The following is a 22,553-nucleotide window of genomic DNA, read 5'->3' as shown; positions in this document are numbered from 1 at the left end:
TTAACATTTTTTTTTATAACTTTAGACAATTTTTTGTGATTATAAAAAGCCTCCGGCATAATCAATGTCATAGTGAACAATAAACTTAAAAGATTTCGAGGACAAAGTTTAAGCAGAGTAAGAGACGATGATCCGTCATTATTAAAAGAGAAAGTTGGGGTCAACACAAACATATTGAGTTAATTATGCATATTTTTATTAAGACCATAACGAAACTATAAACCATTATTGTAGCATAAATATACAGGTTGTCGAGAATTTTGAACTAAAAGTTCCAAATCGGGATTATTCTTGTTCCTATTTGGTTACTTTTGAACTTTAGTAACCTTTATAGGCATCATCTGCCTACCATAATAATAAGATTTAGTATTGATCAATCCTTCAAAAGTGCAACATGGATTCTCTGGTAACAATAATTTTCTCTTTTTTACCAATTCTTGTACAAGTTTTCTGACACAAACCTAGCAATTTATTAATCAGTAGTTATTTTTGTTATACTAGCTTATTTTCTAATTTGTTCTTCCATTTTTATGAAATATTACTAAAATATAGGACCAATTTTCTTCCCTCATTTTACATTTGTCTCGACTACAGCTTGTTACAGTGGTGGTACTGAAAATTTTTTGTGTTGCCAATGGCAAACCTGTTTCGCAAGACAACTTACCATATATCTCTGAAGTGACAGCTACACATTTTGGGAAATCGCAAGACTTTAAAGACGTAAAAATACCGCCTGAACAAAATAGCATAAACAACCAACCTCATTCCTTTAATTCGACAAATGATGGTTCTGGAAATTATTATTTTCAGTAAGTTGCGGGTTTTGGAGTTGCTTCTGTAATTGAAATATTTTTAGGTTTCGTACGTTTAATTTACAACGCTATGAAATTGGTGAACTGAAAAATGCAGGAACAGACAACGAAATTCAGGTTGTTAGAGGCCAGTATGTTGATCGATACAAGGGAAACCGTGGTGATGTTGTTCGAAAAATAGGTTATGTAGCGGATGAAAACGGTTATCGCCCATTTGTCGTATCTGTAGATTTTGTTCCATCGCTTGTTGCTGCAAGTTCTCCCCCACGTCCTGGTGCTCCAGCTGGACCAAAAACAGACATATCGTCGGCTGCCTTAGGCAGCTTAATTGGGGGTAATTCAGGGTAGATTTAAGCTATCAACAAACTGTTAAATCGTTTGCATTTTTATTTTTATTGTATGACAATAATCTTTTGTGGTTAGTAGTGTGCGGAAGTTAATAACAGATAAATAAACAACAACCTAAGGTACTAAACAGTTTGTACCGTATTAAAAAAAAATGACGACTAGTGTTTTATTTACTTCAATAACGTAATTCTGCTATACTTCAACTAGTGAGAAAACACCTGAAATAATGTCGTTACACACTACTTCAGATACACATGGACTAGTTTATATAATTTTTAGTAAAGGTAAGTACTTGGTACTTTATACTTGATGCAGTATTTTTGTTGAACACTTTGAACAACCCTGTAGGATTTAAAAATTAACATGGAATCTATAGACACTGTACATTTAATTATTTTTTTACAATTCTCTCGTTCTCTAACTTGATCCTCCTATCTTATTCTCGATCATCCGACTATAATTTTTCCGTGTGTTCTAGCCTCAAATGTTTCTTTAGCTACTCCATCCTCTTTTACTCTAATCAGATGTCCAAGTCAGCTCAGCGGTCTTTCTTTTATCACTAGCTGTTCTATCGATTTTTTCATCAACCCTTCGACTGTTACTGCTTTTTGTTTTCAATCTTTCTTTGCTCTTTTTTCCCAAAGAATGAGTTTTTGGAGCTGTTGTGTAATCTACCCACTTGTCCATGTTTATTTTTTATTGCTCTTTTTGGTAGTCAACTACATTTTGTTCCAAATCATTTTCTGATTCGGCTACAATCACCATATTTAAGAGTTGAATAGCTCTCATCTTCCAGAATCCCACTGTCATACCCCTGATTTTTCCTCTGAATTTTTCTATAGCGTCGTATAAGACCATGGACAACAATAATGGGCTATGTACAGTACACATCCTTGTTTTATTCCTACTTTCTTTGTAAATCCAGTGGATTCGTCTTTATTCTATGTGTTCCTATCTTGTTTAGGTCAATTTTAAAAGAGCTTGAATTATTTTTATCATATCTTTTTAGACTCTTTTTTTTCAGACTGTCCCAGACGTATCTCTTTATATTATCGAAGGCCTTCTTGAGATCGATAAAACACATATGTAAATAGTTCAAGCTTTTCCGTAATTTTTTTTCTGTAATTTCTGTGAGGACCTTTCCTGGTATGCTTGACAATATGATCCTCTATAGTTGGAACATTTTTTTTTGTACAGTGATAGAATTAAACTCACGTTCCTTTTTTGTTTCAATAAAGCGATTTACTAGGTCTTTCAATTTTTCCTATATCTTAACATTTCTAACGTGATTGCGTTTTGACCTGGGTTTTTTTCTGTCTTTAACTTGTTGATTGCTGTTTGTACTGCTAATAATCTAGGCGGTTTCTTTTGCTTTAGTTGTTTCTAGGTCCTATAGAATAGTTTCTGATTTCCAGCGTAGTTTTCTTTCAATCTGATTCCAAATTCTCTCCATGCCTGTTTGTTCAGTTCTTTGACTACGTATTTGACCTCCCTGTTGATTGTTTTGTATAAAACATAGTCTTCCTTTTTTTTTCCTTTTATCTTAGTTTGTACTTGTGGCGTCCGCCACTTACTTTTCTTTATATGGATTATTATTATTATTTTTATAGTTTTATTTGGCTGTTGGTGTTATGCTGTCTTTGAAGTAGGTCCATTTGTCTGCTATTCCCAATTAATTGGGATTAAGATTGTTTGCTTAATCTACTAAGTATGCACTTTGTTTTGAAATGTTGTCTTAGTTCGTCTTCTTGCAATCTATAACAATTGATCTCTTCTTTAAATGTTTTTCTTCTAGTTTTCGATTTTCAGTTTTTATAATTACTTCCCATGTATCTTTGGATATCTTCGTATTGTTGTCCACTCTTCCATTGAAGCTTTCCATGATCATGGTGTTTCCTATTCCTTTATCCATCTAGTAATTTGAAGAATTCATCTTTTTCTTCCTTTTTACGTCATTTGGTGCATATGCGATAATCATAGAACTAATATTCTTTCCTTAATATTCCTCTAGGTTTTGAAATTCATCCTTTCATCTCGGCTTACTATTAATCCTACATCTCCTCTTTGGTTTTTGTAACTCCTAGGTAGTCTAATCTATATCTTTTCATTTTTGCTAGCTGGTTTTCCTTGCTATTTATTCCTCTAACGTTCCAAGTCCCAATTTTTATTAAATTATTACTATTTACCTTAATTTTCCAACGCGATTTCTGTATTATTGCATCTCCTGGTTAGTTTTTTGGATTATAGTGCGTTTTTGTTATTTTTCTGAGCTTTTTTCCTAGCGTGTCTTCACCGGGCGATCGTTTTTTTTACAGTTCTTTTTCTTCCTCTGCTTCCTTTCCTCTTTTGTTCCTCCTGTTGCTTTATTTGCAAATTTCATTGTTAACTACCAGGTATCAGCGGTCTTCTTTCTTCCTCTACCTTCTTAGGAAAATCTTCGTCTTCCCATAAATTTGTACCTTTTAATTCTTTGTTTGTCTTCGTATCTCAACTTTCATTTCCCTTGTTCTAAGCTTTAGTACCAGGGGTCTTACTACTTCTGGTTTATACCTCTCCGTTCTGCTAACTTCATCTATATAGTAGGGTCTAGTATCACTCTCATTTTCTTGATTACTTTTAACACTTTAGTTCTCGTACCTTCCTCTCATTTTCCTTCTTCACTTGTTACGTATTTGATAACTAGATTGTTCTTTGTTGCCAAGTGTAAACTAAGGGAGTCATCGGACGAATGGCCACTTTTATATTTTTTCGACGTTTCATGACCCCTACAGTACGAAAAAAGTAGTTTCCCGTTTCCGTCCGTCTGTCCGTCTGTCCGTCTGTCTGTCTACCGTCCCGGATTCTTATTAGACAGATAATCTCCGCAAGTACTGGGCCGATTGTTCTCAAATTTTCTATGTATGTTAGAAATATCATGTACCTAGATGGTTAAATCTTGGCGAAAATTTGGCTAATCATCCCCACCAACAATTTTGTGACGTCATCTCAATGAACCGTATTTTAAAATGAGTAGAATGTTATACTCTTATACTTGTAGTGTACGAATCCGCTGTCAGTTTTTTGCCGAATAAATTCTACCCAAACTGTGCAAAATATGACGAGTTTTTGCTTGTCGTTGCATGAATAGTTTTTAGATTTGCTTAAACATGTGGCTCAAAAAATTAATGAATGAGTCAATTTATTTTATTGATTAAAACAAGAACGGTTCACTCCATTTTTCCAGAAAATTTTTGGAGTAGCATACTGTTAATATTAGTGTAACACTGCACTCGTCCAAGTTGATATACGTATCCTTGTTTTTTCTTACACTGTGACTCTAGGAAATGGGTTAATTAAAACACAATTGTCCTTAAAGTGCGTGTATTAAAAATGCGATCCGTTCGTTTTAAAAGCTTATTACGAACTAACTTTTAAGATCACAAATACGCATATATAAAATATAAAATTCAAACTGAAGTACTCAGCGTTTCTCGGGCGTCTTACATTTATCGCCCTTTATAAACAAATACTTAACAGTAAGCTAAACAGAGAATGTATGGGATATGGTCGTAATAATTTTTGCCTTCATTAATATATTGAATTACAACACTCCCACTCAAAAATTGAAACGACGAAGTAAATACAGGTATCTTGATTTTGTTACCAAGTATATAGCTGAAGATAATTATTCTTAACTACAAAAGCGTCCCTATTGTAAGCCAATGTTATTTCTCATTGCTTTAAATTTTGCAACAGGTACCGCTTTGGTGAAGATGTCAGCTTGTCGTTCACCTGTGGAGACATATTTAATGGTTATGTTGCCTTTTTCAAGTTGCTCTCTCGTAAAATGATATTTAATATTTATATGTTTTGACCTTTTGTGATTTGTGGGGTTATTTGCAATGTTTATGCACTCGATGTTGTCTTCAAAAATGACAACTGGATTTAGAGCCCTTATACCGATACTAGTTAACAAAGACTTAAGCCACATAGCTTCTTTTACACTTTCAAATAATGCTATGTATTCAGCTTCAGTTGATGAAACTGCAACTGTTTGTTGTTTTCTAGTATTCCAGGTTATAGTACAAGTGGTGAATAATTTGTAAAGATAGCCACTTGTACTTTTCCGGTCAATGTCATTGCTTCCCCAATCTGAATCCACATAGCCAATTAAAATGTTATTAATGTCACCTTTTGTATATATTAATTCTAAATCAAGAGTTCCTTTGACATATCGTAATACCCTCTTTAAATATTGCCATAAAGTTTGATTATTTGTTTGGTATCGACTTAAGATGTTTACTACATATGACAAATCAGGACGTGTGCAAACCATTGCGTACATTAAACACCCAATCAGATTTTACAAGGTGCATTGTAACCTTCCTCTGAATTTAAGCCCACATAATCAATTTTTTCCGGCAAGGGCGTTTTAGTAGACTTGCAGTCACTCATATTAAATTTTTGTAACACAGCGTTCAAGTAGGACTTTTGGTTAAAAGACATTCTAGTGTTTTCCCTTTTAATTTCTATTCCTTAAAAAGAATCGAACCTCATTTAGATCTCTCATTTCAAAACATGTCATGAGATATTTTTTTTTACAGGAGAACATTGTGTGTTTATCCTGTGTGGCATTATTAAATCATCTACATATAATACAATATAAATACTTTTACTAACATGTCCTTTATTTAAGTAGTAAAGGCAATGATCGACTGCTGAATTTTGAAAACCTTTTGCTTTAATTATGGAGTCGAAATGTTCAAACCACCGTCTTGACGCCTGTTTTAGACCACATAACGCTTTATTTAATTTGCACACCTGATTGTTTGCAGTTTTAACACCGTCCGGAACTTGCATATAAATTTCTTCATTTAATGTTCCGTTTAAGAAAGCCGTTTTTACGTCCATGTGATGGACTAACAAATTAAACTGATTGGCAATTGCTAACAGTAGCCTGAAAGTGGAAATCCTTGCGACTGGTGCAAAAGTCTCTGTATAATCAGCTGGATAAGTTTGACTGAAACCCCGTGCTACCAGTCGCGCTTTGTACCTTTGTGGATTTCCCTGAACATCTGTTTTAATAGTAAAAATCCATTTACAGCTAACTATGTTTTTATTTAGAGGTTTAGGTACGATTGTCCAGGTATTATTTGCTCGAAGTGAATCCAATTCGTCTTTAATAGCAAGCTCCCACTGCTTCTTATCTGGCCTTGTTTTAATGTCGTCATATGTTAAGGGTAACGACCCTACTTCAGCTTGAGCTGATGCAGCGTAATTTAGGAGTTCATTATGATGACTTTCATCATATGATAGTGGTGGACGAATTTTTAACCATTCACTTCTGCGTAATGAAATCTCTTGTTTCGGTTCCTCAGTTGCTTTTATGACTTTTGGTGACTCACTTTTATTGATAGGAAGCTCATTGTGATTAGGAGATTTAAAACTTTCAAAATCTCCTTCTAGTTCTCTTGGCCTTGAGACTTTAAAATTTATTTCGTCCGCGACCACATCGCGAGCAATTATAAATTTTTTACCATAACATCCCATATTTTATACCCATTTGGTTCATAGCCTACAAGAATTCCTTTTATTGATTTACTATCAAATTTATGTTTTCTTGTTTTTAAATGATTATTTGCTGTTGAACCAAACACCTTTAAATGATTTAATTGTGGCTTTCGATCGTGCCACATTTCATATGGCGTTTTATTTGTGTTGAGCGCTTTTGTCGGGGTTCTGTTGATAAGATATGTAGCAGTTTGAACTGCTTCACCCCAAAATGACTTATCAAGATCTGCAGAACTTAACATTGATCGTACTTTTTCGGTTATTGTACTATTCATACGTTCTGTTACGCCATTTTGTTGTGGTGTATGAGGAACCCGTTAAATGGAATGCTATTCCTTTTTCGAAACAAAATTCCTTTACTTCATTAGATAAATATTCACCTCCATTGTCACAGTGGAGGTTTTCTAATTTGAGAGAGAAATGTGTCTCACTTTTAGCTACAAAGTCTTTAAAAACTTTACATAATTCTGATTTGTACGTTAATAAATATGTAACTGTATAGTGAGTATAATCATCAATAAAGGAAGCAAAATAATTTTGACAACTTAATGTTGATGGTGTAATTGGGCCGCATATATCCGAATGGACAATATATAGGGGCCTTTTCACATGACTTTTATTTTTATTTTTGTTAAATGGAAGTCTTGCTTGTTTTCCATATAGACAAGCTTCACAAAGGTCATTAGTGGGCATGATTTTATTTAAATCAGACATATTATCAGCCATTTGACAACGTTTTAATTGTTGAAATTTGCCGTTGCTAATATGACCTAAACGTTCATGCCATAAACGAAAATTGTCACTATTATTGACCATTAATGCACTTCCACTCTCGGTCATGTTTTTACTAATTCTAAACTTCACACCAAATAAACCATTATATGTCTTACCTGTTAATATTGTTTTACCCGTCTTATCCTGTACTTGAACACCCTGATCGAATACCACTTTCATACCACTCTCTTGAATTCGACGAATGGATAGTAAGTTGGTTGTAGCCTGGGGTGTAAATAACACATCTTGCAAGGTTCCAGTAAAACCCAACGTGGTGGTAACCTGGATTAGACCACGCTTTGTCGCCGTCATGAATTCGCCGGTTTTCTCAACAGCAACCTGTAGTGGCGGTGACAAAACAGACCAGGAGGTAAAAACGTCATCTCTGTTGACCATATGGTCCGTGGCTCCCGAATCGAGAATGAAAACGACGCTGGTAGGGGTGTCGTTTTGTAGATTTTCATCACAGCTAGTCATCATGAAGGCAAAGTGGTCGGTGTTCGCAAGCTTTGATTGTGGTGATTGTATATCACCTGGATTTTGTTCTTGCTTTGTCAACATCCGTTTATAATAATAACAGTCACCCTTTTGATGATTGCGTCGGCCACGGTGTTCACATTTCATATGTGATAATTTATAGTAAGATTTCGAAGAGGATGTTTGTCGAAATTTTTGTGCCCTTCTTTTGAAAAACTTCTTCGTATTTCGTACGCTTTTGAAGTTATCTTGACTCCCACTGGGTTTCTGCGATGAATAAGAACTGCTCGTTCTTAAGGCCTTTAGGTTAGTGGCTGTTTCTCCCGTTTGTAGTTTGACTTCGTGATCTAACAAACGAGTTTTGACAAAGGCGAGGCTCAAATTGTCCGCTCCCAGGGTTTCTAATGCAGTTATTACACCGTCGTAAGAGGACGGTAACGTCAAAAGTAGATGGGACACTTTGTCCATCTCTTCTAACACGGCTCCGGCTGCAACTAAATCTGCAATAATGACATCGAAGCGGGTGAAGTGTTGGAATAAGGTGTTATCGCCTTGGAGTTTCAGGCTTAATAGTTGTTTTCTTAACGCCAACTGAGTTGCCAAACTTCTTCTTGCGTAGATATTGTCTAGTTTGGATAGTATCTCTCCTGCTTGTTCATTCTCTTTCGCAAAATCAAGAAACGAGTCGTGGAGATATTCTACGATGACATTTTTCGCTGTTAAATCTTGTTTCTTCCACTCATTTGTAATCACTGGTGGTACGGCACTGTCTATGACATGTAGCACTTCCAACTCAGCCAACAATGCCCGAATTCTAAATTTCCACACACTATACTTTTCACCCTTAAACGGTTGTATATTTCGCTTTACACGTGTGTTATCCATTTTCAGTTTATTTCGTTTGTCGCGCCGGCACGTAACACGATATACACACACTTTACGCGTAGACTGGGCCCATAACCTCTAGGAAATGGGTTAATTAAAACACAATTGTCCTTAAAGTGCGTGTATTAAAAATGCGATCCGTTCGTTTTAAAAGCTTATTACGAACTAACTTTTAAGATCACAAATACGCATATATAAAATATAAAATTCAAACTGAAGTACTCAGCGTTTCTCGGGCGTCTTACATTTATCGCCCTTTATAAACAAATACTTAACAGTAAGCTAAACAGAGAATGTATGGGATATGGTCGTAATAATTTTTGCCTTCATTAATATATTGAATTACAACAGTGACTACTTTTCTTTTTTTCTGTGGCTAATATTGTCCATGTTGATCAAATTAATTTCTACCTGACATTTTTTCGATATATAAACATAAATAAACACTTGAGCGTCAGATTTCTTTTACCTAGTATTGAAGGGACAAGAGTTGTTGCAGATGAACTATTTTAAGTTCAACATGGTGAGTCATCAGAATCTGACAACGGACTGTCAGTCAGTAGCGTCACATGCACACTTCAGAAGGGGGTGGTTTTTAAATTTATTTTTTAAATCGCAAACAATAACACGCGGAAACATAAACGTATGTGAACTGGTCGACACACTAGCACGAATAGGGTTGAATCTATAAGGCACTATGACAGAGAAACGATGACGGACGCCTCTGAGGGAAGTTCTGTCGAAACAACTTTCGAACATTTTTTTTTTCTTTTCAGACTGGCTCACACATTGAGCCACAACTATGTGATACATAATAAATAAAAATAAATTATATAGTTAATTTATCTAAGTAAATGAAAATATCTAGATTTTGCCTTTATATTTTCCAACATTTTTACGATTTTGTCCATTTTGCGTCCGGTCACCGTAATAACTACGTTATTTGATTTAATAGATAGTCGATACATTACCATCTATAATTATAACTAGTGATTTACCGTGAATTTTAAATTAACAAAGATAAGGTTAACACAATTTTTTTACGTGTTTACTTTTTGCAACTTGCACGAGTGTGCTCGTAGAATTATTCGAATAATTTTTGAGTGAAAAAGACAATAATATAACAGATCACCAGTGGTTTTGCTTTTGAGTTAATTTTGTAGAAAAAAAAAGTGTTACTACTCCTTTATGAAATTCTTAAGTGATGCTATCGCCCTATTTTAAAATTTTTCTGAGAAACTGCACTTGTTTAATTGTTTGTGTGTGAGAAACGTGTGCAGTTCTTTTTGAGTAATTTTGAAACATTTTTTCTTGGATATAAAAAGCCCACAACAAACGTCACAGTAAATAATAAAATGGCGTATTTGAATACAATATTTCCATGGTAAAGTTCAAACTGAGTAAAATATGATGGTCCTTGACTGTTAAAAGAGAAAGTAGATGAACGCATAAACATTAGTTATGTGTATTTTTGTTAGGGCCATAACGAAACTATAAAAACCTGTTGTGATGAAACGAGGTACCACAAAGTTTTTTAACGGCAAGCTCTTGATCAGGAATATGCTTGTTTGAAGTTAGTTGAGTTTTGAACTTCCGTAACCCTTAGTATACCCGTCATACATTTGACATTCAGAATTAATCAAGACTTCAGATGTGCAACATGGAATCTGTGGTAACAACAATTTTCGTTTTTTTTTTAGTTTAGTTATTCCATCTCCCTTTTTTTTGTAGGTAACTATAAATTTTCGAGTGCAGTTTGTTACAGTCATAGTACTCAGCATTTTTTATATCGGCACTGGCAAACCTGTTTCGGACGACAGCCCAGAGTATATCAAGAAAGTGACAATTACACATTTTGGGAACTTCCAAGACTTTAAGGACGTAGATGTACCTTCTGCTGAAATTACCGATGGCAGTCACCCCTTTTCCTTCACCTTGAACAATAATGGTTCCGGAAATTATAAGTTTATGTAAGGTGCTGGTTCGAATTTGTTTCTGTAAATTAACGACTCTTAGGTTTCATACATTCGATTTAGTACGTTTCGAAATTGGTGAACTGAAAAATGCAGGTACAGAAAATGAAATTCAGGTTGTTAGAGGCCAATACTTTGAGCGATACTACAATGAAGATCGTGCACTTGTCATTCGAAACATAGGTTACGTGGCGGATGAAAACGGCTACCGACCTTTTGTTATATCAGTGGACGTTAGTGTACCTCTTGCAGAAGGAATACATCAACCAGGAATATCATCAGCTGCCTTGGCCAGCTTGACTGGTGGTGGTCTAGGGTAGATTTAAGTTGTCGACATGTTGTTAAATTTTTGCTTTGTATGGTCAAGTTTTCTTGGTCTTAAGTATACGTTAAAAATATTGAGCATACCAATCACAATGTAAGAAAAAAATTAGTCTAAAGTTATATATTACAAATTACAATATTATTATAAGAAACATGCAGTGAACTCGTGCAACATTTTTGTAAATTAATTGTGAATAAAACTCAAGGCGAATACATAAACCACAATGAATTTTATAATATTAAAATATATTTTTTCGTAACCTCCACTTTTCATACCGAACATATTATGTCCTCGCTGACTCATATTTTTTATTTTCACCTATTTATAGCAACATTGATCTTGCTAACGATTTCCCTGACGGATAGACTGCGACATGACACGATGACAGCACGAAGTCCGTGTCTTAATATTTCACTCCCCGCGATTTGATTGAACGTAAAGAACTCGTCTTCATTGTCCCGAGTGAGCTGACATTGAACGATGGTCTACGATTTAATTTGTGCGAAGAAGTCGAAATTTACCTTTGTTTCTGTATGCTACTACAAATCCCTTCTTCGCCCTTTTGTGTATAATTAAATGAGGTGTTAAAATTTGTCTCGTGGAACTACTTTCACAATCTTTGCTGTCTTTTGTGTAATTAAATTTTAAGCTGAAGTCGCATTACATCAAAGGACAGCAAAAAGCGCAAGATGAAAATGTTCTCGCTTAAGGGACGTAATGAACAATACGTTTCCTTAACTACTTTTTCATAATCTTCTGTGCCTGTGTGTAGACGTAATCGTTTGACGGCGCTTTAAGCGAGAGACGAGACGACAAATGAAAAATCGTGAAAAACGTGCCCTGTATATTCGCGTTTTGAGCACAACGCAAACATTTTTAAATTACTTACTGTTTATTTTATAAATTATAAATAGTTACTTTTATGTCAAGCGTAATCATGAAAACAAATGTGTCCACAATTTTTTCCCCAAATGTGTGTGTTTTTATTTTTTTTGTGTGGTTTCAATTTAAATTTGTCGTGCGCTTCATAAACTGTATCTAAAAGAAATTGAAGTTATAATATGTTTCTCTATAAAGTAATTTTCAAACTGTCAAAATCAACCCGAATCAACTTCGCTTCTACATAAAACATGAACCCTAAGAGGCTTGAATTTTTATCGGATATTTCTTGAGAACACGATTTAATTTTTATTAAGTCAGACGGGAAAGCGGAAGGTGAGTGACCTGGCCGTTTGAAAAAAAGATTTAATTATTTCTGAAACAGGATCGCATTTTTGGACACAAAGTTGTATCCTTCCTAACTTGAAGTATTTAATACTTGAGAATGATGCCACTCCTACGTTTCTTGTAACAAAAAATCACTATGTATAAGTAAAAAATGGTGTGAAATCTCCACGGTTTAGGACCTGAAAGCGAGCTGAAAAATTCAGTGATTCAGTGTGATAAGTTTGAAGTCACTTCGTCTCAATTCGAACTCGATGAATTTATTTGTAGCTTTCTTAGTAGTATATAGTTTTTTAATCTGTATTATTTTTTATATTTACTAACGATTCTCTATGCACCCATAAACCCGTTTCCCTTGATATTCGATAACAACTTATAACATTGGAGCTTAGAACTATCTTTGTGTGTTCAGTGAGGTATTTAAGCGTAATACTGTGTAAAATTTAGTTAACTTCTTAGTTGGTTTGTTAATTATTCATAGATTCACAGCAAACAGATTCTGTTTTTAAATTGTAATGTTAAATTAACTGAAATGCAGGAAATACTTTAGAAAATGTTTTTGCTTTAATCTGGATTTACAAAGTAACATGTTCATTGTTTAATACACAAAGCAAATTTAATTAAATAATTTTCTTTGTATGAGGTTTTACTTTTAACATTAATGCAATTGTAAATATCAAATATTAGTTTATTTTTTATGTAATTATAACAAAAATGTTTAATATTTAAGCTTATCCAACTGTTATTGAAAAATCATTTGCAGGAGGCTCGTTATACACAATATTTTTAAATGTTTAAATAAAATGATGATTTTTGTATGGAAAATTTAAAATTAGAAAACACCGAACATTTTCCTTTAGGTATTAAAATTTATTTAAACGCTATTTTAACGTCGGGCTCTTCTTCGACGCGTTCCAAAATTTGTTCTTCAGCTTGCAGTACTCTTTCAAAGACGTTAACCGAACATACGTCGGCAACCAACTGATACATGACTGCTCCTTATCGTATTTTTTCACGTTGCTTATCAGTGCGCCTCTTTTTTGTTTCTTAATCCTAGTCGTTTTGTGTCATCCATTGAATAATAATTATCGTTCAATTATTATTAGGTCAAGAAATACTACCAGTGGTGTGTATAACAATTTATATTTAATTTCAAATAATTTTTATACATAAATACAGAGAAATTAACCAATCAATAAAATGTATTGATAAGTTTTATTTACCTTAATTTAGAAAATTTTGTTGGCGTAGGAGAATGTGTAAAAGGGACAACTATAAAATAAGGAAAATTCAGACGGACGCTACTTTGATAAAAAATAACACTTCGAACTACGTGATGGGAAAGCGAAGAAACCTAACTCAAGCAAATGACGTGACATGGGAGACCAGAAATAGAAAAGTATCACACATCTACTAAGTATATAAACTAAAGTTACAAACTTACCGAAATTTCTTGTTGAAAAACGTAACTAAAAAGTGCGAAAAATGAATCCATAAAAAATAACTGTTCAATTTACCTGTGTTATGATAGATAGGACTTGACGTGAAGCTCAAAAAGGATTTCAAGATATAAGTTATCATAGCAATAAAATCGCCGTAAACCTTAAAATTTAAATGTTACTCCCACTTTACACCACCAACTTCATCAAAACGGCTTAACAAAGTCGTCAAAATACCGCGCAATTACAAAATTCATAGCATAAAAAAATTCCATGTAATTGACTAGGCGTAGAAATGCAAATTTTACACACATTTATTTCAACGCAAAAATGTAATAATTACGTTTCAGCATCTTTATTCATCAGGGAAATTTTACGCTTCGTGCCTGCTTTAAATTTTTCGTGAAATATATTTAATTAATAATTACTGATCGATAGTAATCACGATGAATATTTACTCCTCCAGCTTCAACAAAGTATGCCAATTATATAATTCAGACCGAAGTTGAGTGAGCCACTTGGAATTATTATTTGATTTGAATTTTCCACGTCAGTAAGTTCGTTGATTAAAAACACTCAAAACTGACAAGACGTCAAACTTTAGCAAGTTAAATACAGAAATTCAATTTGTAGCGTTAAAGTATATGTCCAATTATCTTTTGAAAAATATTTTGTGTACAGCTTTATTAAAAATTTTGTGCTTTTGACGCTTTCGTAACAATAACAGCAAATCACAGACAAAGACTATAGTCAAATGTAATTATCATTATTAACTTTGGTAGAGAAAAACGAATTTACAGTAAAAAAATATTGTTACGTTGATCGGTAATTAAAATTAGCGTGGGTAAAACTCAACAATTTATTTCTTAGTAACTCGAATTTACACGACTAATTACAAAGCAATTGTGTATAGAATAATTCCGACTCGACTGGAATCGATTTAACCAGACTCTACTTCTTCCATTGCGGCCCTTCTCCAAAAGTCTCCGCCACCGTTTCTAGGCTTGTTCTGGAACCCCCATCGCGACTTCCGCTTCCAAGCTTTTCTTTAGCGAACGTCGTCCGGCCGCCGTCACCGACGATGAGTCGCCCATCATCGCCACACATACTAGAAAACTCATAAGCGTCGTACCGGGGCGGCATATGGGTTTATTTTGTAACAATATTGTATACAACCAAATCTGCTTAGCTCGCTTGGTGTATAATAGTATATTATTCAATGAACACATAATGTAGGCTATTATTCAAGAGGATGAAGTTTACATAATGAGCTGAAGGCGAGTGTGTAAATTATCCTAGTGAATAATGTCCATTATGTGCGAGTTGAATACGATGTTTTATCTACGACTCTAAAATAACGTTTCTGAGGAAGATCTGGAAATGGACTTCTCTGACGGACGGGATGTTGAAATTCATAATATGTAGAAATCAATAAAAGCAAATAATCTTCACAAAAAGAGTCTTGGACTGAAATACAGGGATCCTCTGAAGACGATGTCCAAATTCCTGCCCGAAATAAGCATTAATCCGTCATAAATAGGCAACCGACATTACAGGATACGAAGCATTTTTGTGCATCGAAAACTTTCCAAAATCAAAAATTTAAGAATTTTTCGCTGTAGAAGCGGTACTAGAAAATATTTCAGTGACCATTTTTTGGATTTTTAAAAATTTTACTTCTAATGGTTTAATTATATCGTTAATTTATCTTAATTCTATTAAAAGATAAATCTACAAGCCAGAATTTAGCTCAGCTTCCAGTTTACCAGACAACATAACCAACTACTCTTAACTTTTTAAAAGTTGCTCTTCAATATAATGATTCCTCTGCAAGCATTCAAAGCATCCTCTACTCCACCCTAAATTTTAATTCAACTCTGCACAAATAAAGTTCCGTCTTTGTTGAAAACGCGATCTGCAACTTCATGTCAAGCGCAATCTCATTTCCTTAATTTTCTTTAAGGATACCAGCACTGTGCGTCGAGGTTGTGGACGTCGTTGGACCAGCTTGAAGCAACACCCACGATCATGCACGGAACCCCTGACAGAGACGGGAAACAGCAGCGGCCTCTCGACTCCTTCGACAGCCAACACGAGCCCCCTTCCTGCGGCCGCAGGCGAGAGCACCAGGAAGAGTAATTGGCAGGTGATTGAGCACTTCGGTTCAAAGGATAATAAAGGGAGTCTCTCGTCGAGTCTCATAGCGGTAAGTGGTAGCATTGGGGAAAATATTAATTAAAGTGATGGGGAGTAGAATGCTGAGAGTAAAATTATTTACTACAGTGAGTTTTCTTTTGTGGACTTGAATGTGGAAAATTTTCTTGACTGTGTTTATCAGATTGTGATCTATTCAGCGGGTCGGAGAGGAAAAGCGGTGTGGTAATGAAATTAAATCTAAAAGAAGTGCATGCTATGAATTTTGATCTCCTGTTACACTCTTGTAGTATTTATTCTATTTATTGAGAGATGTGTTCTTCAAGACTGAGCATTACTTTATGATCCATTTCTTCAGGTATTTTAACAATCTGTGTGGAAATAGTTATTGAAGAATTTGTTAAAACAGTGTTGGGGAAGGTGTGCCTGGAAATCTTCATTATTGTAAGAACTTTAAAAAAATTGTGCGAAAAATTCCGCAGACTTAAAATTAGATGAACAAACATTAGCAAAGAGCGGATTTTTGGCTAAAAAAGCCAAAATGAGCCCTAATTTTCGTTAAAATTTGCATAACGAATTACATATTTTTGTCTATTAGGACATTTTTTTACCTAGAAATGGATCTCCCAACATCACACGATTTGTTGTCAAAATGATCTCAATAATATATTGCCGTTTCAATCCATGAACCCTATCTTGTTAGAGCAGGTTCTGGTGGCAATGGACAATCCGGTAAGACTTCCCAGAAGGCTTGGATCTTCAAAGGAAATTTAAGAAAACTTTCTTTACGTCACGTTTCAGTTTTTCATATTTGATTTCGTGATAGATTTGATATTATTATATTTGAATTAAGATTATCCTTTCAGAAATTGGATCACAGACAAAATTTAAGTTCGGATTACATGAGATTACTTAATTAACACACAGCAGAATTGCAAATTTGCTCTAATTCTAATTGTATTTTCATCATGTTGAAGAATATGGGACTTATTTTGGCATGAAATTTACAACACATTGTATTTATTTGGAATTAATTTCACACCTAATTTTCCCATTCGAATTGTGCTACATTAATAATAATTTATCAATTCGGTGTTTTTTTATTTATCTTTGTTTTTCGTCCGCTCCCTTAAGTTGTTCTTTAAAGACGATTTGACATTGGGTGTTTTTAAAAATGGCACAAAATGCTAGATGAATGCTACACTTTTGAACTTCATTTTATGAACACCCAACACGAACTAATTAATACAGGAAGAGAACTCGAAAAGAAAGTTGTCGGAGGGCTAGGTGTAATTAACACTTGTGTTTTTGGGGTCTGTAAATGGGTGTTTTAATTATTTTAAAACATACCTACGTACTAAACTGTGCAATAATTTTTTTTCTATTATGGTTTACGCAGAAAAATAGAAAATAAAAAAAAATTGTCGCCATTTTTCTAACAAAATTCCCCCGACCCTTTTACCCGATCTCATGTATTGGATTATATTTCTTTATAGTACCGGAAATATTGAAAATAGGCAGAAAAAATGTAAACTAGGTCGAAAAAATGCAAAAAAGGCACTCATGATTAAAAATAGGCAAATAACCAAAAACAAGCAGGGCTCAAATAAAAGGATTTTGTGAGACACATTTATATACAACTTTCATGCATTTGTCTATATCCAAAATGAAAAAGCATTTGCCCTAGAATCCGCTCTTTAACCATGAGTAAGTTTATATAAGACAACCATAGAACCCTTTTATGTTCAATGAATCTAGTAGTAATTTAGTAATGTTTTAGTAAAGTAGTAATTTTTGACCGTAGTTCCGAATAGGGTAATGATTATGTTGCTGATAGCACAGAAATTTGAGGAACCTACGTTGAGCATTTTCTAAGAATTTTTTTTCAAATGAAAGGGAATTATCAACAAGGAAAGAATTCAAGTTTAGATCTCCTAACAGGACAGTATAAACTGCTTTCTAGTGACTGAAACCATAATGCATTTTGATGTTTAACGGCAGTCCATTTAGAAAACATCATTTTACAATATTATTTAGTCAAGATGTGTTTCAATAGTCGTGTATGATTTTAGATCATCTGCATATAGTTCAAATCTAGAGCTGTTAATGACAAAAAAGTCACATCACTTATGTAAATGAGGAACAAGGGTGGTCTTAAATTGGATCGCTGGAGTACACCTGAGAGTGGAATATCATTTAGAGGTCTATGACTACTAAATACAACGGCTAGTTCTCTGTCAACTAGATAAGACTGGAATGGTAACAAAAGAAATTTAGAAAAGCAAAACTTTGAAAGAAGAAGATGATGAATAATGCGATCGAAAGCTTCTTCGCATTTAATTTTTTAGAGAGGAAATGCGTTACAGAAAATAAATTTGTGTCAAAGTGTAAATACTAATGAAATTCTTTACAAAAGGGTAAATCTAGGATTAGAGTATAGTTTCAAAGATTTTAGTAAACTTAAATAACACAGATATTGGTCTGTAATTTTCTATGACTGCTACGTCACCGCCATTGTATGGGGGAGAGTAGATTTCCACATTGTAGCAAACATACCACTATACATACAATTGTTGAAAATATAGTACAATGTTATATTATTACGTTTGAACAATCGTTAAGGAAGAATGCTGGAATATCATATAGTCCAGCGCAAGAGTTGGTTTTTAATTTTTTTATGACATTCTCAATATCACACTGTCGTCGTTTGGAGTCCACCAACTATTAGACTGAGTAGTATTTGAGGTATCAAAAGCTCAAGAAAAGAAAATGTTCGCTAAATGTATCAATTATTTCTTGGGGATTGCAATATCACCATAAGTAAGTTTGCCAGGTATAGCTTTTTGATATTTTTGTCCCTAATGAATTTCCAAAAGTGTTTAAGACTAAAAGAAAAACTAGGCTGGATTTCTGAACGGTATTCTTTATAGTATCTGTTAATTACCGGTTTAGTGATTCGTGGAAACTCAATAAATTTTGAAAGCGAAAAGCACTTCTGGTTTTTTCTAACTTGCGGAAAGAGTGATTTTTTAGTTTAATTTTCTGCTTTAATTCGTCAGAAAACCATTTAGTATGACTGTGCGTAGCCGTTATATAGGTAGAGACGGATTTGTTAAGAATTAAGTAAAGTTTTGTTATAAAACCAGTCGCATATTTGATGCACATCATTTAAAGTATAAATGGATGACCAATCAGCACATGATATTCCCAAATCCTTTCGAAAGTTATAAATTTTACTGTCAGGTGAGAAAGCAAAGAGAACCAGATATGACATAAATTTGATAGTAAAATTAACTTTCCAATATTGACATACTTTGGAACACTGTAGTCACCTGCAGTGAACATAGTATTGCAGTTAACTAAATTTTGCTCCAAAAATTCAAGAAATGCATTGGAAACTTCAACGCTAGTGTCGGGAGGCAGGTATATAATGTATAAGTTTAAGATATATAATCGACTGAAGGGAAGATGATTTTACAAAACACGTCATTAAAAAAAATATAACACAGTTTTCTTTAACATGGCCATAAGTTTAAGTTTAAGTTTATGTTTATTGTGACACAAATACTTCTACAGTACATAGGTCTAGTCAAAATTGGGAATACAAATATTCATCAATGCTATAATACGCTCTACTGGTTAAATGGCTATGAACCTTTTTCTTAAATAAACTAATATTCATTAAGTCATCCTTTATCACTTTTCTGACTTTATTGTAGCACCTATATAATTTACATTTTGCTTACAAATCTCCAACCTTGAGAAATTCATTTGTAAATCTCCATTATTTCTTAAATTGTGATTACTTTGTATTTGCCCAACTCTTGGAAACTGGCAAACTTTTGTCTTAATATTTGTAACCAAGTCCAAAATATACAATGAAGGAACTGTTAATATGTTAGGTATATAATACAAAAATCTCTTTACACGAGGATCGTCGCAATTTAAATACTTTTTCTGCGGATGCAGATTTACCCCAAAAAGAAATACCGTAAGTAAGGCGCGATTGAACCATAGCAAAATAGACAGGTCTTAAAACATGAGAAGAACATGAAAAAATTACGCAAACATCAGAATAAATAACAAGTTTTGCTGATTTTCTGTATTAAGCCATCAATATGAGAATGCCATTTCAATTTAGAATCAAAAATTAAACCTAATATTTTTACACATTCAGTCGATCGTATTGACAAGTTATCAAGACGTAGAAGCAGACTGTTATCAATTGTAGCATTTTTAGGGAGTAAACGGATATAACAGGTTTTCTTTTTGTTCAAATGCAGTCCATTCACTTTACAATAGTTATGAAATTGATTAGATTCAACATTACAGCTATCAATTAAATTTTTGACAATGCCACTCGATACAAGTATGCTTGTGTCATCCGTGTAGCTTACTATTGTACCATATTTACCACATGCAAGAGATAAATCATTGCTCAACATAATAAATAAAATAGGTCCTAATAGTGACCATTGAGGAACCCCAACTTTTATAGATCTGCTCTCTTACACTTTGGGTGCGATTCTCCAAATAAGACCTAATCCATGAATGTGCAACTCCTCTTATTCCCCAAACCTTCTTTAACAGCAAGTTATGGTCAACCGTATCGAATGCACGAGTTAAATCAAACAAAAGTGCAGCAGCCTCCTTCCTCCCATTAAGTGCATCATGAATAAAATCCACTATCACCGAAAGTGCAGTACCTATGTGTAGCTCTATTTTTCCTGAAACCATGTTGAGTAGGTATCTGTTAATAGATTATTTTTTTCAAGAAATATTGTCAATCTTTCTAAAAAAGCTGCCTCTAAAACTTTGCCAATCTGATTTTGTATGCACACTGACCTATAATCTGATTTGTTGAATATTTATGAAATAGTATAGAGGTTCAGCTAAAGCAACTGCCACTGCTTTAAGTGCCCGGCGGTCAATATTATCAATTCCAGGAGTAGTTTTTCTTGTGGTTTTCAATATTAATGTTATTACCTCGTTAGGTGTAAAGGGCTGTAAGAAAATTGTTTTTCACTATTCATTATAGAAATTGTATCATATAGTGGCTCTGAGACATCAACATATGAAAAAAAAACAGCAAAGCATTCACAAATTTCTTTAGTATCATTATTATATATTCTTGAATCGCTATCAACAATTTTCGTAATGGGTTCACTTTTTTACTTCTATACTCATTTACTATTCGCCAACTTTCTTTCATTTTGTTTTCTGCACCCAATATCCTCGTGTTATTTCTAGCAATTGAATACTGTGAAATTACTAGGCGATATGTGGGTTTTAATGCTACGAACCTACTATGATAATAAGTATTATTTATTTACTTATCAACAGCTGACATTTCGCAAAGTAATTTGTGCACATCTTTGATATATTGAGGTAAATAAAAATTTCGGTCCTTATTAACCTTAATTTTAGTAACAGGAGACGACACTTAAAACACCTTATATCGTTATGGTGTTCCTTTAGGCAACCTTCTTCCAACCAACGTATAGAAAGCCTTGATATAACTATCTATTTGAAGATTTAATAATAGTATATTACTTATTTAAGGAGCATATTATAAAGCTATTATTTCACGAGAATGAAAATTAAAACACGAGTCAGAGGCGACTATTTTAATCATTCGAGTACATTTATTATCTTGATAATATACGAGTAAAATACGATGTTTTATCCACGACCATTAAATTATTTACGATAAATATTTTTACTTTTTTTGTTTTATTGGAATGTTTTATTTGGAATGAAAATTAAAAGTAACATTACAATTTGACAGATGTAAGTAACATAATGTAGAATTCATACCAAGATTATTAGAGATAGCATTAGACATGTTCGAATTATTATTAACATTTAACGAATTTGAAACATTAAAATCAACAGGAGCATTGGGTGCACTATGATCATTAGGCGAACATGGTTGTACTTGTTGCAAAATTTTTCGAGCAGCCTCCATATTGTTAGCTTCTGATCTTTCAATATAACATTAGGCTACAGAGCTTGCAATTTTAGTTCCATTATTAATGTCCTCTCCACCTCCATCCGTATATAGTAGCTTATCTTCTCAGAAATTTGTTAATTCCTATTGTCTGCACTGTGCATCTTTTATTTTGAAAATTCGCAAAAAAATGATCTGTTGTTGTATTAGGTGAACGTAATTCTGTATATTTTTTAACGATCTTGTAAAATTGTCCTCTTATTGAAAATTGCCTGTCTACTTTATTTTTTGTACGAGTATCAAGTATATCGACAAGAAACGCAGCGTTATGATCATGAACTTGTACTTTCATTTTATATAATTCAAAGGCCCGACAACAACCCATTATACCAAATGAAGGCAACCTTGAGCATTGTTATGTTCATAATCACTTATAAGTTTCTTGTCCTACTTGTAAGATATTTATCTATCTGGTGCTTTATCAATGAATTCACAAACTTCATTCGGAGTAAAAATTGCAGCTTTTTTAACTTTGTAACCTTCAGACTTTCGTTTCAGGGGAGACACTAATTTGAGATAATTTTCGATGTTAATATCGGCAAGAAACGCAGCTTTATGATCATGGACATTTTGTACTTTCAT

The 22,553-nt window shown here is 33.7% G+C and overlaps 2 protein-coding genes across 6 annotated transcripts in view; both read left to right on the top strand.

Moving 5' to 3' along the window:
• The window catches only part of LOC135130705 (uncharacterized protein), a 573,502-nt gene that overhangs the window by 403,962 nt on the left and 146,987 nt on the right, over nucleotides 1–22,553 (top strand). For all 5 annotated transcript variants that reach the window (XM_064058149.1, XM_064058144.1, XM_064058145.1 and 2 more), the window contains one exon: nucleotides 15,771–16,013. In XM_064058149.1, coding sequence (XP_063914219.1) covers nucleotides 15,771–16,013 — 243 coding nt within the window. The remainder of the gene's footprint in view (nucleotides 1–15,770; nucleotides 16,014–22,553) is intronic.
• Nucleotides 389–1,160, top strand: LOC135130526 (uncharacterized). Its single transcript, XM_064057919.1, has 3 exons — nucleotides 389–406; nucleotides 595–809; nucleotides 857–1,160. Exons 1-3 carry the CDS (start codon nucleotides 395–397, stop codon nucleotides 1,158–1,160), a joined length of 531 nt encoding a protein of 176 aa, XP_063913989.1. The 5' UTR covers nucleotides 389–394.

Source organism: Zophobas morio, unplaced genomic scaffold (assembly GCF_036711695.1).
Source record: "Zophobas morio isolate AGI-343-1 ecotype UQ-CSIRO unplaced genomic scaffold, CSIRO_AGI_Zmor_V1 ptg000017l, whole genome shotgun sequence".
In the NCBI taxonomy this organism is placed as follows: domain Eukaryota; kingdom Metazoa; phylum Arthropoda; class Insecta; order Coleoptera; family Tenebrionidae; genus Zophobas; species Zophobas morio.
The sequence above is the reverse complement of the archived record's forward strand: the minus strand, read 5'-3'. Positions and strand labels throughout refer to the sequence as shown.

Coding starts and splice junctions, on each gene's coding strand:
- LOC135130526 (XM_064057919.1), top strand. Junction 810..856: donor TCTGGAAATTATTATTTTCA/GTAAGTTGCGGG, acceptor AAATATTTTTAG/GTTTCGTACGTTTAATTTAC.